The sequence below is a fragment of the Colletes gigas genome, unplaced genomic scaffold (genome assembly GCF_013123115.1).
Source record: "Colletes gigas isolate AHSC1104 unplaced genomic scaffold, ASM1312311v1 Colletes_gigas_Sc00044, whole genome shotgun sequence".
NCBI classification, from domain to species: Eukaryota; Metazoa; Arthropoda; class Insecta; order Hymenoptera; family Colletidae; genus Colletes; species Colletes gigas.
In genome coordinates this window covers 1,048,597-1,067,047 of record NW_025106673.1, presented here as the reverse complement: position 1 = coordinate 1,067,047, position 18,451 = coordinate 1,048,597, and the positions used below count along the sequence as shown (strand labels likewise).

At 39.0% G+C, this 18,451-nt stretch overlaps 1 protein-coding gene across 3 annotated transcripts in view; it reads left to right on the top strand.

Moving 5' to 3' along the window:
• The window catches only part of LOC122403123 (methylcrotonoyl-CoA carboxylase beta chain, mitochondrial), a 49,925-nt gene that overhangs the window by 18,944 nt on the left and 12,530 nt on the right, over nt 1–18,451 (top strand). For all 3 annotated transcript variants that reach the window (XM_043406458.1, XM_043406457.1, XM_043406459.1), the window contains one exon: nt 17,896–18,311. In XM_043406458.1, coding sequence (XP_043262393.1) covers nt 17,896–18,311 — 416 coding nt within the window. The remainder of the gene's footprint in view (nt 1–17,895; nt 18,312–18,451) is intronic.

Sequence of the window (18,451 nt, the reverse complement as noted above, 5' to 3'; positions counted from 1 at the left end):
GGCAAGACAAGTTATTGTTTCCGGCCATATAAATTCACAGCCCAAGTGCATGCATCTTGAGCAAACAAATTCGTGCCTACGCATAAGTAAATTCCATTAGACACGCCACTTCTTAGCAAGGCGACGGTTTAAGGCCCTTCAGATAACGGGTCGCCATAAAACTATAAATCAGTTTCGAACCGGGAACAGTCCTCGCGCCAAGCGAGAGGGTTCTCTAGGAAAACAGGGTCCTATTGAAATCGGGACACTCGGCCCAAACCGAGGCCTCCCACATGGCACACTGGCCAACTACTTTACGAGCTGTCAAGGAGTGTCTCGAGTTACCAAACTCAGACGACTTTCCTCGCCAACAACAGGAACAGTTCCTTGCAGTCAAGGGCCAATATATCTTTCCTCAAAGAAGTTCCTCTCCTTAGCTACAATCTGTTTACCAGCCGATGCACATGTCCATGACTCCAATACATTCCGGCTGACAAAGGCCCTCGGTCGCACACACCGAGCGACCAATGCGATGCATTGGTCTTTAGGCCAAACCCATCAACAGACCAAATCACACCAGTGATTGGACCTCCAGATTCCTTCCAAAACTTAGTCGATCTTGGCATGCAGGGGGAGGTCTCGATAGTCCAATCGGTGTGCTCTAGCGCGGCAGCGACCCCTGAGTGGTCCCCGTTGTTAGACACAGCCGCAACTCGACCACCCCCCCCCCAAGATTGCATGTTGACCGATGGGACAAATCTCGTCTAGTCTACCAAAGGATCTCTCTCGTGAAACACATAGCGAACAGACGAACCATCGTCATCAAGCGTCCTAGTTTCAATCGTTAGAGATCGACCACAGACGCGAGACTGTCCCACATCCATCTCTGATCCAGAAACATCAACCACATAGAAACAACCTTATCCTCTCCATCACCCTATCAGGTCGTGGAGACGCACTCGAGTCGTGGAGAGAAGATTTACAACCTTCGACGATCCGATCGGCCAACGTGACGGTTACTCCACCCTCAGTGCTGAACACCAAGGGTAATCAAGACGGAGTTTTTTGGACAGCTGAAACGCACGTACGCGGCTAGCGCGCACTTTCACTTGCTAGCTTTTACCAATTTTCAAACAGTTAAATTTACCAGAAAACTCCGTTCCAACCCCGGAAAGGGCCTTCTCATCAGAGCCTACCCTTTCCGCCAGTACAGTTAAGCCTTACCCATACAGGACAACTACACCAATCATTCATAACCAACGTCACTCCTACAACACGACACATTAGCCAATAAGAACATTCCACAACCAATGTAAATAGCAACATCAGACCAGAAATAGACATTCTACGTTAAACAGAAAAAAGATCAACTTCGCTCGTTCACTAGTTCATTCATTTTTCCTTATATTCCGATAGTACTAATTGTATACTCTTCGGAAAGCGTTGCTTCGCGCACCATTCCAATTTTTCCCGACCGCGAGAGTCCACGCAACAGACCCCCAGATCATATTTCAATTATTGAAAAAAGAAATTATTTGTTTATTATTCCTATGTACGAGCGTACATATGTATATAATTAATACGATTTTTCTAAATCAAAATACTTTAAGATTGAAAATTAATAAATTAAAATGAGAATCCACTCTTTGTCAGTGTCGTGCACGCTGTAGCATTTTTCAATAAAAAGTGTTCTTGTTTTTATAATATGAACAAAACAGAAGAACCAATTGTTGCAGAAATGAATTAATAATGATTTTTCTCGATATGTTTTGAGATAACTAACTAAGCTTCTGCTGGTCTCTACATGCCTTTACTGGTCTCTGTTTGTCTCTGCTGGCCTCCACTGGTATCTGTTGACCGCTACTGACCACTTCTGATACTTCTGACAACGTATAACGATAACGACTGGCTACTGCCTGCCTCTCCCAGCCTCCGATGACCTCTGCTGAACGCTGCTGACCACTGCTGACCACCTCTGATGCTTCTGACAACGTATAACGATTACTACTTGTTACTGCTTGCTTCTGCTGGCCTCTACTGGCCCCTGCTGACCACTGCTGCCCTTGTTGATAACTTCTGACATATCGAGGAAAATCATTATTAATTCATTTCTGCAACAATTGGTTCTTCTGTTTTGTTCATATTATAAAAACAAGAACACTTTTTATTGAAAAATGCTACAGCGTGCACGATACTGACAAAGAGTGAATTCTCATTTTAATTTATTAATTTTCAATCTTAAAGTATTTTGATTTTGAAAAATCGTATTCATTATATACATATGTACGCTCGTACATAGGAATAATAAAAAAATAATTTCTTTTTTTCAATAATTGAAACATGATCAGAGGGTCTTAAAATGTGTATTTCCGTAAAAAAAATTTCACAAAATTTTTTGTTCATTGTGGTACTTTGCTTATGTGAGCCTATATACAGTGAAAACTCGATAAATGTCGCTACTCCGGGTCCGGTCAGCAACACTTACGGAATAGGAGAATCGTCTTTCGAATTTGATTGTAGTTTGCCGACGCTTCGAACGTAGAAAGAGTCAGTAGCTAAAAAAGAAAGAGGGACTGAAACTCGGATTTATCGCCCCAGTTTAAATATCCGCGTCAGTGTGACCACACTACTGCACAGAAGAAAATTTTTTATTTTTTACTTTTTGTTAATAAAAATTTCACTATCATGTTGGGGAGATTTCTCTAATTAAAATGAGGCTAAACACGATATACATCGGTCAATATTTGGTAGCATAATATTGAATTAAATATTGTACTTGCGAGTCTTTCTCTCTTTATTTATCCTTCTTGTGCTGCCCTTTTCTATGTTCGGAAATATCAAAGAACGACGCATCGAGGTGCTGGCTACATTTATCGAACGGGAGGTAGCTATTTTCAAACGGAACGGTTCCACCGTTTCGTAAGTGATCAAAAACTGCAACACTTATGAAATAGGGGGTTTCGTTAGCTACCACTGTTCGATAAATGTACCAATCCACTGACCTTGCAAAGATACGAGTACACAATATTTAATTCAATATTATGGTAACAAATATTGGCCGATTTATATCGTGTTTAGTCTCATTTTAATTAGAAAAATCTTCCCCACATGATAGTAAAATTTTTATTAAAAAAAAGTAAAAAATAAAAAACTTTCTTCTTGTACAGTAGTGTGGTCACACTGACAGGGACATTTAAACTAAGTGACGAAGGCAATAAAGATTTTTAAAGAAAGTCGCTACGTCTCCGGTTACACTTCGCCTCACTGGTTCAAGGGGGATCCCCCTAGTGGTGGGGATAAAAATGTATCATTTATGGAACAGCTCTTGAGGACATTTATCGAGTTTTCACTGTAGATCGAAAAGTAAAAATGTCTGAGCAGTCGAGATTTGAAATCGCATACCGGTGATGCGGGGTCGAATTTCAGCTGTATTGAGAGCAAGTAGGATAGACTCACATTCGCCGCCTTTCTCGAATCCCCGAAGCTATACGAAGCGCCAGAACTCATATACAAGGTGGTTGTGCATTAGTGTGTGTAAGTGGAGGGGCAGTTTCCTTTGGGCACGGGCCTGTCGTCTGATAATACTGCACTGTCTTTTTCAATCCCTCCCATAGTCAACTCACATGTATTTACGCACACAATACAGCTGTCTGGCCAGCAATACTAATTCAGTGAATAGTTTGTAGGGACTACACACGTTTCCGCGCCTTACCGCGCCGCTAGCGTTGCGTGACTAGCCGCGTGCGAGCGGAGAAAGAGAGTCGCCCCTCTCGACTCTGGTATTGGAAGAGTCGCGGCGGATTGGCCGCCGTGGAGAACTTCCCGCTCTCTCCGGTGACTGCATTCGTGGTGTCAACATGTGTCTGCATCCGTGGTGCACGTATAATAATAAAGTTCATTGCTGATACGCACGGCAGTGTTTTTCCACCCAGCTTCCTGTTTCCCGACGGTTGTAAGCCGCTGCTTAGTTATTCACCAGGCCATAATCCTACAAGTTTCTCAACTAGCCGCCATCTATGAGAAGAGGCCGCTAAAATCACCTCCGAATTTTCAGGTCGGTATGGCAGTCAGATTCGGCCGCGAGAGTCCATAAGGCGAAAGGTCTACTCGTATCACAGACGAGATATATGAATAGACCTTTCACCACAGACGAGATATATGAATAGACGTTTCACGTAATGTAATTTTTCGGCCGGAGTTTCTGGGGTCCCGGGACCCCATTACCATTTTCGTGTCACTCGCTACGTTATCAACAGATTCAGAAATTAACACAAGAGGAAGTGAGACAGAAAATAAAATTACATAAATTTTATTATTTTTTAACGGAATTAAAGCTGTAGGGTCCATCATTGGACATTAATCGATTAATTTCATTGGAGAAATCAATCGATTAAGAGTATTTAAAAATTTCAAGATTATTAAAATTCATAAGGATGTATTTCATTGATACGTACACCGCAAATTCTCTATTTTTTATTTTCAATTGTAATACATCATTTATTAAAAAAATAACTCGGCAGAAACGTATTTGCGACTCGAAATCAGTTTAATCAGACTGTGCATCGGGCCCCCGGAAACTCCTCATTCCTCGCTTTCGCACACTATGCTCAATTGCGTGTACGTGAGCTCGTTGAGTTTCGGAAGAGCCGAGAAGAACAGACTGATACTCGCTTTCCTTCTCGCTCTTGCATCGCTGACGTCGCTTACATTTCTCGAAAGCAAGCCTGCTGGCATCGCCACCCGTTCGAATCGTCAGTAAACGACAAAAGCCATCGTGACTGACAGACCTTACATTTCTCGAAACCGGACCTGGGCGCTTTTTGAAGATTCATTGACTTTCCATACAAAGTGACCATGCGTTATATACATATACATGTTATACATGCTAGGAACTATAAATTGTATAACTTTCGTTGTATATCTACTTTCTAATAACATGGGAAAATTTTAAAATATAAAAAAATGTAAGAATACTGTAGAATTTTTGCAATGGAGAATTATTGAAAGAAAATGAGGTAATTATTTAGAAAAGGCCGGGTCTCACCGATTTCGATGATTTTTGAATATGTTGTAGAAATCAACATTTTGAGCAACTTTTTCCTATACATATAACCGCCGCTCGGCCTTAGTTTCCGAGATTTTTCTTCAAAAAGATCGCTACTACACAATGAATTCTGTCTATATGTACATATCTGTGGCTCTGCATTGCATCAGTCCACGATCGTTGCTTTTTTCTCTTGTTTGTATTAGTCGGCATGACAACCGACGACAAATAATGTATAATGTGTCGAGCTAAATCTAGTTCTGCATTGTTGTCAAAGGTTCGAATATTCTGAAGTATGGAACTCGCCAAATACATTATGTAGGCTATTTAGGTGAATTCTTCCGTCGACAATATCATGCTAATGATCTAATAATTAATTTTGTCGAAATAATGGCTGAAATCTTTCCCACTTCTGATAATATCAATAAAGAAAATTGAAATAGAAAATGAATGCGTGGCCGCCGTCAGGCGGCCCGCTACACAAATCGAGTTTTTAAGCACAGCTGTTATACGCATTCATTGCCGGCCGCCTCGATGTATCTATAGAAACAATAAACAATCGGCGAGTCTATTCATATATCTCGTCTGTGCTTTCACCTTATGGACTTTCGCGGCCGAATCTGACTGCCATACCGACCTGAAAATTCGGAGCTGATTTTAGCGGCCTCTTCTCATGGATGGCGGTTAGTTGAGAAACTAGGCACTGAATTAGTATTGATGGGCAGCCAGCTGAGTGGGTACGTAAATACATGTGAGTTGATTATGGGAGGGATTGGAAAAGACAGTGGAGTATTATCAGACGGCAGACCCGTGCCGAAAGGGAACTGCCCCACCACTCACACACACTAATGTCAACCACCTTGTATATGAGTTCTGGCGTTTCGTATAGCTTCGTAGATTCGAGAAAGGCGGCGAATGTCAGTCTATCCTTCTTGCTCTCAACACAGCTGAAATTCGATCTCGCATATTCTCGAGCCGAGATTCTCGACTGCCTAGGCATTTTTGACTTTCCGACCTGTGTAGGCATATACAATGTATAAGCAATATACCATAATGAAGAAAAAATTACAAAAATTTGTTTTTACGGAAATACACGTTTTAAAACGATAATATTTTATGAACATATTTTAACCCTTTGCACTCGGTTGTCCCCTCTGAGGGGACATGAAAGTTTATTAGTGATTAAGGAGAATGAACTGATTTCACCGCAATTTTTTAAGAAACACATGTTTTCCTGTACTTTCCTATTAAAATGGGAAATATTCTATTAAAATGAGAAATATATCAGCCGTTTTTACGTTGGAAGTGGAAGGATTGTCGAGGATGATCAGAGGCGTATGGTCGGATTCAAACACGTGGACAATAAACGTAACTATATAAACTATATTATTTAATGTTTACTAAAATTATTTAACATAAAGAACATAAAACGTAAACGTAAAAAACTATAAACGTAAAATCGAAACTTCATTCAAAGTCGAACCATTCCTATTGCTATCTTCGTTATAATCTAAATAAATTAACGTTCTTTGTCGGACAATAGAATGAATAATAAGCTACATATTCCAAATGTAGGCCAAAGAAACCGGGACTGCATTATTTGTTCCGACAGGAAAACACCAGGAGAAAGACGTCAAACAACATTTTATTGTGAAACATGTATAAATCAACCTGCTATGTATATTGGGAATTGTTTCAGAATTTACCATACCATAGAAAATTATGAGAAATAAATTTTTATTTTGTATTGTAAATATGTGTTCTTCAATGTCCATAAATACATATAAACCAAATTTCAACACAATGCCTTACTTGGTTCCAAAGTTGTACCATATAATATCACGACTCAAGGGTTTTTGTTTTCGCGAGAAAGTAGCGTCGAGTTGCTGATAGCTAACGTCCGAAAAGGTGTCGAGTGCAAAGGGTTAACTATTAAAAAAGACATTTTTTTACTACGCTTATGGACGTGCGTTCATATATTTATACTATTAATACGATTGAGTCTAAACAACCAAATGAATTTCAATGTAATTTTACATTAAGTTTTGTGTTCTCATTTCAAGGTTTGATACACGTTATTTGTAAGAAATTTAAAAAATGTAAAGTAATAAAATTATAATTATAAAAAATGATTAGGTAATAACCAACAAATTAAAATTTATTTATTTATTTATTTATAAATGGGTTCAAAAGTCATACATGTACAAAAAGGAAGCGTGCATACAGACGAGCAACTTAATTAATTTAATTAATTAAGTTAAGTTAAGTTTATTAATTTATTTAATTTAATTTTGTTTCATTTCTTATATAATTCTGCCTAGTGTACAAACATTAAACAGTCTAGAAAACACTCATATATTGAAGAATTCATAAAAATTCAACGTGTAAGTTATTCCAATACGCAGAAAATGAGGAAAAAATCGGTTTTTATTTTTTTTCACTGCGGCGCACCAGAATGAAAAATCTGAAAAAAATTGAGAATAATAGTAACAGCAATACCTGTTTACTATAAAAGTATAAAAGTAGTTCCGGACCTTCTTCAATACGTAATCGGCATTTTTCGACATTTTTTACAGTTTTTTATTTTTTACTACCTAGTTCTTCAATCAAAAAATCTGAAAATCTCCCAAAATATGTGCCCCGGTACAAGAAATGTCTCTGTATTGTTTTACATTTTTTTACTTAATAGGTCAACAGAAATTGTACAAAAACATGATTTTCGTTTTCACGACATTATTACCCCCACGGTCGAGATTTCAAGTTAAAAATTTGCATACAGAGTTTGTTTTGGATAAGCTATCGAATGACGAGGGATGTGTCCGATATAAACATATGTATGTATATAATCAATTCATTTTCGGTAATTATTTAGGAAAGGTCGGGTCTCAAAGATTTCGATGATTTTTGAATATGTTGTAGAAATCAACATTTTGAGCAACTTTTTCCTATACATATAACCACCGCTCGGCCTTAGTTTCCGAGATTTTTCTTCACAAATATCGCTGTTACTACAATGAATTCTATCTACACTTACGTGCCTATTATATATATACGACTCGCCGATTGTTGACAAAAAATCTGCAGTATGTATACGACTCGCCGATTGTTTATTGTTTCTATAGATACATCGAGGCGGCCGGCAATGAATGCGTATAACAGCTGTGTTTAAAAACTCGATTTGTGTAGCGGGCCGCCTGACGGCGGCCACGCATTCATTTTCTATTTCAATTTTCTTTATTGATATTATCAGAAGTGGGAAAGATTTCAGCCATTATTTCGACAAAATTAATTATTAGATCATTAGCATGATATTGTCGACGGAAGAATTCACCTAAATAGCCTACATAATGTATTTGGCGAGTTCCATACTTCAGAATATTCGAACCTTTGACAACAATGCAGAACTAGATTTAGCTCGACACATTATACATTATTTGTCGTCGGTTGTCATGCCGACTAATACAAACAAGAGAAAAAAGCAACGATCGTGGACTGATGCAATGCAGAGCCACAGATATGTACATATAGACAGAATTCATTGTAGTAGTAGCGATCTTTTTGAAGAAAAATCTCGGAAACTAAGGCCGAGCGGCGGTTATATGTATAGGAAAAAGTTGCTCAAAATGTTGATTTCTACAACATATTCAAAAATCATCGAAATCGGTGAGACCCGGCCTTTTCTAAATAATTACCTCATTTTCTTTCAATAATTCTCCATTGCAAAAATTCTACAGTATTCTTACATTTTTTTATATTTTAAAATTTTCCCATGTTATTAGAAAGTAGATATACAACGAAAGTTATACAATTTATAGTTCCTAGCATGTATAACATGTATATGTATATAACGCATGGTCGCTTTGTATGGAAAGTCAATGAATCTTCAAAAAGCGCCCAGGTCCGATTTCGAGAAATGTAAGGTCTGTCAGTCACGATGGCTTTTGTCGTTTACTGACGATTCGAACGGTTGGCGATGCCAGGCTTGCTTTCGAGAAATGTAAACGACGTCAGCGATGCAAGAGCGAGAAGGAAAGCGAGTATCAGCCTGTTCTTCTCGGCTCTTCCGAAACTCAACGAGCTCACGTACACGCAATTGAGCATAGTGTGCGAAAGCGAGGAATGAGGAGTTTCCGGGGCCCCGATGCACAGTCTGATTAAACTGATTTCGAGTCGCAAATACGTTTCTGCCGAGTTATTTTTTTAATAAATGATGTATTACAATTTAAAATAAAAAATAGAGAATTTGCGGTGTACGTATCAATGAAATACATCCTTAGGAATTTTAATAATCTTGAAATTTTTAAATACTCTTAATCGATTGATTTCTCCAATGAAATTAATCGATTAATGTCCAATGATGGACCCTACAGCTTTAATTCCGTTAAAAAATAATAAAATTTATGTAATTTTATTTTCTGTCTCACTTCCTCTTGTGTTAATTTCTGAATCTGTTGATAACGTAGCGAGTGACACGAAAATGGTAATCGGGTCCCGGGACCCCAGAAACTCCGGCCGAAAAATTACATTACGTGAAACGTCTATTCATATATCTCGTCTGTGCTTTCACCTTATGGACTTTCGCGGCCGAATCTGACTGCCATACCGACCTGAAAATTCGGAGGTGATTTTAGCGGCCTCTTCTCATGGATGGCGGTCAGTTGAAAAACTAGGCACTGAATTAGTATTGATGGGCAGCCAGCTGCAGTGTGTGCGTAAATACATGTGAGTTGACTATGGGGGGAATTGAAAAAGACAGTGCAGTATTATCAGATGGCAGACCCGTGCCCAAAGGGAGCTGCCCCACCACTTACACACACTAATGCCAACCTCCTTGTATATGAGTTCTGGCGTTTCGTATCTCTTCGAGGATTCGAGATAGGCGGCGAATGTCAGTCTATCCTTCTTGCTCTTAACACAGCCGAAATTCGATCTCGCATAATCTTGAGCCCAGATTCTCGACTGCCCAGGCATTTTTGACTTTCCGACCTATGTAAGCGTATACAATGTATAAGCAAAATACCATAATGAAACAAAAATTTTTTTTACGGAAATACACGTTTTAGGACCCCTTGATCATATTTTAACTATTAAAAAAAAGACATTTTTTTACTAGGCTTATGAACGTGCGTTCATATATTTATACTATTAATACGATTGAGTCTGAACAACCAAATGAATTTTAATATAATTTAAAATTTTTAAATCTGAAAAAATTTGAGAATACTGTCCTATTTGTCCTCTTTGTTTAGCAATTTAAAAAAACGCTGACTCATTGAAATCAATCATATGAAAATTAGTGGAAGTTGACACCGCCCCTACTGAAAATGAAAGACTGGAAAATTTTTCTTCTTTCAATGAAGGAAACTCTTTTGCTTAATCTTTTTCGAAGGCGAAGGCAAAAAAGTCGATTTCGCCACGGCAATAATGGTTGGACGCGACGCGTGGACATTCCCCCGAAATAGGGGATCGGCTTTTGTTTTCCAGAAACGCTAGCGACAATGTATTTTCCAAGGGAGTCGAATGTAAGGACCACTGAAGGACGCTCAGTCTACGATACATTTATAACAGAGTTTTGGGGTGCATGTGGCAAATAAAGAGCAAATGAGACTAAACAGGCCTGGCAACGGATGACGCGATAGCGGACGACCGCGTTGGGTCTCCAGGTAGCGCGTGTCGAGGCATTGATTGTTTATGAATAGAGAGAGAGTAGTTAAAAGAGGCAGACGACCTGACGTCGTACTGCTGGAAAAAATAAAGACTTTGTCCTGAAGGATCTGACCACGGAGTGGGGAAGGCGTGGGACCTTCCGGTAAGAGCGCTGTGAGGAACGGCACAGGACTTACCCCAGAACCGTCAAAGACAAAATTTCTAACATACAGGCATGTCTCTATAAATTTCAAATCCATTAATTAATATGAATTTGTGATATCATGTCAGCCAATTTCGAAAATATGGTTTCGAGAAAAACTCATTTAAAATTTCTGGTATGATTATTAACCTTTGGGTACTCTTCCCTCTAAATGGCTATAACTTTGTTATTTTTACGAATTTTAATGAGTCTACGTTTATTATAATTGCTAAATGAAGAGGACGAGTTCCGAGTCAAATATCAGTTGCGGGGTTTTAAAAAAGGACAGATTTGCAGTTTTGTTCTCATTAATGTTTGCAGCGTGTTTGCGAGGGATCTGTGCGATATATACATATGTATATAATCAATTCATTTTCCTTCAATAATTCTCCATTGCAAAAATTCTACAGTATTCTTACATTTTTTTATATTTTAAAATTTGCCCATGTTATTAGAAAGTAGATATACAACGAAAGTTATACAACTTATAGTTCCTAGCATGTATAACATGTGTATGTATATAACGCATGGTCGCTTTGTATGGAAAGTCAATGAATCTTCAAAAAGCGCCCAGGTCCGATTTCGAGAAATGTAAGGTCTGTCAGTCACGATGGCTTTTGTCGTTTACTGACGATTCGAAAGGGTGGCGATGCCAGCAGGCTTGCTTTCGAGAAATGTAAGCGACGTCAGCGATGCAAGAGCGAGAAGGAAAGCGAGTATCAGCCTGTTCTTCTCAGCTCTTCCGAAACTCAACGAGCTCACGTACACGCAATTGGGCATAGTGTGCGAAAGTGAGGAATGAGAAGTTTCCGGGGGCCCGATGCACAGTCTGATTAAACTGATTTCGAGTCGCAAATACGTTTCTGCCGAGTTATTTTTTTAATAAATGATGTATTACAATTTAAAATAAAAAATAGAGAATTTGCGGTATACGTATCAATGAAATACATCCTTATGAATTTTAATAATCTTGAAATTTTTAAATACTCTTAATCGATTGATTTCTCCAATGAAATTAATCGATTAATGTCCAATGATGGACCCTACAGCTTTAATTCCGTTAAAAAATAATAAAATTTATGTAATTTTATTTTCTGTTTCACTTCCTCTTGTGTTAATTTCTGAATCTGTTGATAACGTTGCGAGTTTTATTGATATTAAATTACATTTACAACTAGCTTCATTGAGCTAACCAGCAAATTTGATGAACTAGAGACGTGGCATGCGTGCAGTAAACGCTCCGTAGCGTTGCCGCTTCCATTAAATGTGATGTTCCTTCTTTACTTAACTCTGCAAATCGGTCGGTTTGTTCCTTTTTAGTCTTCTGTGTTGTGGTGCCTGATTTAGATCCTTGACATTGTCGTTGGGGTGATTTAATATTCGTTTCTTGTGTGCTGTCGCAAATTTTTCTATGTGTTGTTTGATATTATGTATGCACAAATCATTATGAAGAGAGTCTGAGGTAATGTACCATGGGGCGGCAGCAATAGTTCTCAGTGTTTTGTTCTGAAACCTTTGGATGATGTCTATGTTACTTCTCTTGGCACATCCCCAGAGTTGTATTCCATATGTCCAAATTGGAATGATAGCGACCTTATACAGGAGTAGTTTATTGTGTAGTGTAAGTTTTGATTTTCGACCAAGCACCCAATACATGGTTCTCATTTTGTGATTTAGTTGCATTTTTTTCTTTTTTATGTGGTCTTTCCATGTGAGTCTTTTATCCATGTGCAGACCAAGATATCTGACACAGTCCTTGATCTCGAGGTATTCGCTGTTCAGTTTGACTGCAGGGGACGTAATATGTCTGGTAGTAAATGTAATATGTGCTGATTTGTTTACGTTGATCTTAATTTTCCATTTTTTGGCCCATTCTGTAGTCTTATCAAGAACTCCCTGCAAGAATCGTGACGCCTCCGCAGGGTTTTCATGGGAAGATAAGAACGCAGTGTCGTCCGCGAATGTGGCCACGAGTACGTTTTCATCTGCAGGAAGATCTGCTGTATAGATTTGATATAATGTGGGACCTAGGACGCTACCTTGAGGAACACCCGCGAGTATAGGGTAGATTTTCGAGTATTTGTCGTTTTGATTGACCTGGAAGAACCTGTCATTTAAGTATGATTTTAGCAGAACACAATAGTTATATGGAAGGTTTTGCCTAATTTTATATAACAAGCCCATGTGCCACACTCTATCAAAAGCTTGGTTAATGTCAATAAACGCAGCGGAGCATACCATGCGTTTCTCGAAACATTCTTCTATCACATTGACTATACGATGTACTTGTTCGATAGTAGAGTGTTGCTTCCGAAAACCGAATTGATGTTGTGGGATTATGCATTTCTCCGTTAATATTGGTGTTAGCCTATTTAGCAGTAATCTTTCAAATAATTTTGACAAGATTGGTAACAGTGAGATAGGCCTGTAAGAGGTCACTTCTGTGGGTGGTTTGCCAGGCTTTTGAATCAGAATGATTGTCGCAAATTTCCATTGGATGGGAAAATACTGAACTCTCAGTATCGCATTATATATTTGCGTGATAGCTACTACACCTTTCTTTTTTGGTAATTCTTTTAACATTTTAGCGGTAATGAGATCATATCCAGGTGCTTTTCGGTCATTAAGTTTCTTTATTTTTTGTGCTATTTCTCCGGGAGAGAAATGTATGATGGGTTCGCAAGGTTGCGAGGGAGCATTAAGGAAGTTCGTGATGTCTCTGTAGTCGCTGTCGAGCGTTGGTATGTCATTCGGTGTGAAGATTGTAGATAAATGATTTGCAAAAGTATCGGCTTTTTCTTGATCGTTCCTGGCCCATCGGTTGTTTCCCATTTTTATATGAGAGATGTGTTCAGTTGGCCTTTTCAATTTTTTTGTGATTTTCCACAAGGAGTAATTATCTTCCTGACGTGGAGACAAGCTTTGAAGGTAATCTTGGATGCGCTCATTTGTAATTTGGTGCAGCAGCTTTGTGAGTTCCCTGGTTAACTTATTTAGCGTTCTCTTATCATCAGGGTGTCTAGATAACTGCCATTTTTTCCTAGCTTTCCTCTTTTCTGCAATTTTAATTCTCACGGATAACGGATGGTTCATTGCGTGTTTATTTTCAGCTTTGGTTTCAGGCGTCGATTTATATGCTGCATCTTGCAGCGTCTTAGTTAGGAGTTCTACCGCCTGATCTAAGTTGTTTGCAGTTTTTAATGGGATATTTAGATCTATATTATTATTTATAAGTGTTCTGTAAAGAGACCAGTCTGTTTTCGAGTTTGTCCAATACGGCCGTTTTTCGTTGTCTACCAGTGTAGAGCTCAATGTGAGTATAATTGGCGAAAGATCAGATGACAAGTCCAAGCTTGTATTTACCTCAACCTGGCTTAGCGAGATACCTTTGGCTATAAAGAAGTCAAGTAAGTCTGGTGTTTTCCTGGGGTCGGTTGGCCAGTAAGTCGGTTCACCGGTGCTGATGTGATTATACCATTTTGATGTCATTGTTTTCTGGAGTGCTTTACCTTTTGGGTTGCTGAGTCTTGAACCCCATTGGGGGTGTTTTGCATTGTAGTCTCCACCTGAGATAAATCTCACACCTAGCGTGTTAAAGAATTGATCAAATTTTTCTTTGCTTATTGCATGTCTGGGTGGACAGTAGACTGCCGCAATGACGATTGTACTGTATGCATCTTTGATTTCGACACTAGTTGACTGTAGACAAGCTTCTTCGAATTTTGATGATTCAGAGTGCGATATCTTTTCGTTTATAATAATAGCAGTTCCTCCGTGAGCTGTTCCGTCTGGATGATTGGTGCTATATGTTTTGTACTTGTAAATATTAAAATAGCTTCTGTCAGTAAAATGAGTTTCAGAAATTAGGAGAATATCTATTTTATTTTGATTTAGAAATAATTCTATTTCCTGTTTGCGTTGCTGCAAACCGTTTGCATTCCATAAGGCTATTCTTATATTATCAGGCATTGTTATTTTCTGTTGATGAAGGCGGTAAGCAGATTTATAATCATGCTGTTTTGGTCCATTAATTGTTTGAAAAGAGACTCGAATTTCTGAAGGAGTTGATTTGACATTGTGTTAGTAGCATCATTATGGTCATGTTGGATAGTATTACCTTCTGTGGCTTGAGCGTAACTTATGTTTTCACGTATACTATAATTTCTTTTTACAATTGTATTTTTATCTGGCTTACCTCTTATTTCCTGTAATTCTCGATATACACTGCATCCTTTGTAATTTGCAGGATGCGGGCCGTCGCACAATACACATTTTGCAGGAGTGTTTTTCTCCTTGGTGCAAGTATTTGTAGGATGATTTTCAGCACATTTCACGCAGTTAAATGGCTTGGTGCAATAACCCTTGGTATGCCCATATTTTTGACAGCGATGACACTGAGGTATCACGTTCTTTTTACGCGGTGGTACGACTTCTATTATAACACATCACTCAATAAGTCTCCGGTCTAACTAAGAAAAACAAATTTTTTTTTAGGAATTCCACTTTATTCATCAACATACTCTCCTTCAAGAGTGATACATTCATTCCAACGCTCCTCTAACTTTTCGATGCCCTTTGTGTAAAACGATTTGTCTTTGCTCTCAAAATAAGCCTCAGTTTCGGCAATCACATCTTCATTTGAGCGAAATTTCTTTCCCTGGAGCATCTTTTTCATCTCTGCAAAAAGCCAGTAGTCGCTGGGGGCCAAATCAGGAGAATAAGGTGGGTGGGGAAGCAATTCAAAGCGTAATTTATTCAATTTAACCATTGTTTTCATCGACTTGTGACACGGGGCATTGTCCTGGTGAAACAGCACTTTTTTCTTTTGCATGTGGGGCCGTTTTTTCTTAATTTCTGCACTCAATCGATCCAATAATGCCATGTAATATTCACTGTTGATAGTTTTGCCTTTCTGAAGATAGTCGATGAATAAAATTCCATGCGCGTCCCAAAATACGGATGCCATAATCTTGCCAGCCGACTTTTGAGTTTTTGGTCGCTTTGGACGACTTTCACCGGCTGCTGTCCACTCAGCTAACGATCTTTTTGATTCAGGCGTGTAATGGTGGATCCATGTTTCATCCATTGTCACATACCGACGCAAGAAATCCTTTTTATTTCGTTTGAACAGCTCCAAACAGCGCTCGGAATCGTTGACGCGTTGTTGTTTCTGGTCCGGTGTGAGCAAACGCGGCACCCACCTCGAAAGCAGCTTGCGCATGCCCAAATTTTCATGTAAAATTGTAAAGACACTACCTTCTGATATCTTCAAGGTGTCAGCTATCTCCCGCAACTTCATTTTACGGTCTTTTAAAACTATTTTGTGGACATTTTTTATATTTTCCGGAACAACTGCCGATTTTGGGCGACCAGACCGTTCAGCATCATCGGTGCTTGTACGACCGCGTTTAAAATCAGCATACCAGTCAATAATAGTTGATTTCCCTGGTGCAGAGTCCCCATAATGCTTATCAAGCCACTGTTTGTCTCCAACAGTATTTTTCCCCATCAAAAAACAGTGTTTAATCAACACACGAAATTCCTTTCTATCCATTGTCTTGAAAATGACAAAACTGGGATCACTAAAACGACTGCAACCTCTAAACTAACGGTCAGAATGCCACGAAATTTGGACACGTACTGTTTGAAGGTTCATACTACCCGGACATCACGTAGGTTTGTCAACAATGTTGCCATATATGCGCCAGACCGGGGACTTATTGAGTGAACTGATAGTGTTAAGAAGGTGTTTTAATTTATAGATTTCTTTATTTTTCTCACCTGGTACTTGGTCCACAAAGAATAAAGGGAGTGATTCTTTCGTTTTCCAGCTACGTATATTAGTGACACTTCTGATTTCAAAACCTTTTTGTTCTAGTTCATCTTTAATATCCGTTGTTGGAATTGAGCTATGTAGATTTTTGATAACAACTCTGAAAGATCTTTCCTGACGCGGTTGATACGTGTGAAATGCTATGTTATTACTTTTTAGGAAATGGACTAGTTTTCGGTAGGCGTCTGGTGTGTTGGTGTTTACTTTAACCGAGTCCGCAGACATTGATTTGCAGGAAAAATCTTCACTTGTTAGGACAGTTTTAAAGCTTTCTAACATTAGTGGGAAGTTTGCTATATCGTTCATAAATATTGGAGGAGGTTTTTGTATTTTATTAGTGTTTTCATTGACATTCTCGGTAATTTCATCTTCTTGCATTGGTTCATTATTATTCAGCTCTGAAAATCTATTGAAGTTTTGTTTGCTGATATCCTGCAAGGCTTGTTTCTTTCTTGTGTAGTTATCTGATTGAACTGTATCTCCATTTCTTTTATTCCTCCAGGGTTTTACTTGTTGCCACGTGAGTTCTTGATCTGATATATTCGTATCGATGTGTTGTCTAAATTCCTCCTGTTCCTGTAGTGGGGTATCTATGTGTATTACTCGCCGTTTCTGTACGTTGTGTTGTTCCGAGGTGCCGGCGTTGGCTGTGTGTGTGTGGGTCTGCTTATTTGTTGTGATTTCTGTAGCCATAATAGGTGCTCTTCCAAATATGGATTGTCCGTAATATGGATATGTAGAGTACGAAGTTGTGGTTACTGTATCACTTGCGCAAGTGAATATCGGTGAGGGAAATGCCCCTCCACTTCCTTGCTGCATTTTGCAATATCTTAACCGTTCGCTTATGTATATTTACACTCAAGGATCGCAACGTATACACGTCTGTACTCTCCGACGGTCCGCACGCGAATTCTTGTATTTCTTGAATGAATTTCAATTAGTTCGGCAAAAAACAATTAATATTAACGCTCCATTTACGAGATTAAATGTCAACTGCTAGGTTATACATATAACTGTACGAGGTCGTTGCTAACTGAAGAGGTGAACTTATTGTAGAGTCAAGGAGAAACTAACCCTATTTCTCGCGATTGGTCGTTTGATAGGGACACGCATGCAATGATAAGCAATTAGTGGATACACACCTTTGAATTTTATAAGTTATACGTATGAATTATAATTACTCGATGACAGGGTATCTGGAGTTACCGACCATTACGCCATAGATGACCATCACGCTCTGTACCTGACCCGGCAGATCGTCAATGACTTGAACAGACAAAGAGTGATGCACGTAAACGTGGACAAGAACGTGGAATTACCTGTACACCCTGTTGACGAAATTTACGGTATCGTTGGTACGAACTTGAAGAGACGGTACGACGTCAGGGAAGTGATCGCCAGGATCGTGGATGGATCTAGATTCCGCGAGTTCAAGGAGCAATATGGCGAAACATTGGTTACAGGATTCGCGAAGATCTACGGCTATCCGGTGGGAATTCTAGCGAACAATGGCGTGTTATTCTCGGAGGGCGCGTTAAAGGGCACTCATTTTGTGCAGATCTGCACGCAGAGGAAGATACCTCTGATCTTTTTGCAGAACATTACAGGTGCGTCCAGTTTAACAACTTACTATGGGATTATAGTTGCCTGCTGGAAATTTCGTTAAAAAGAGGGGTCATCGAATATGACATTCTGTAGAAGGACAACATCGTATTATTAACACTAAACCTACCACGATCGGTCAAAT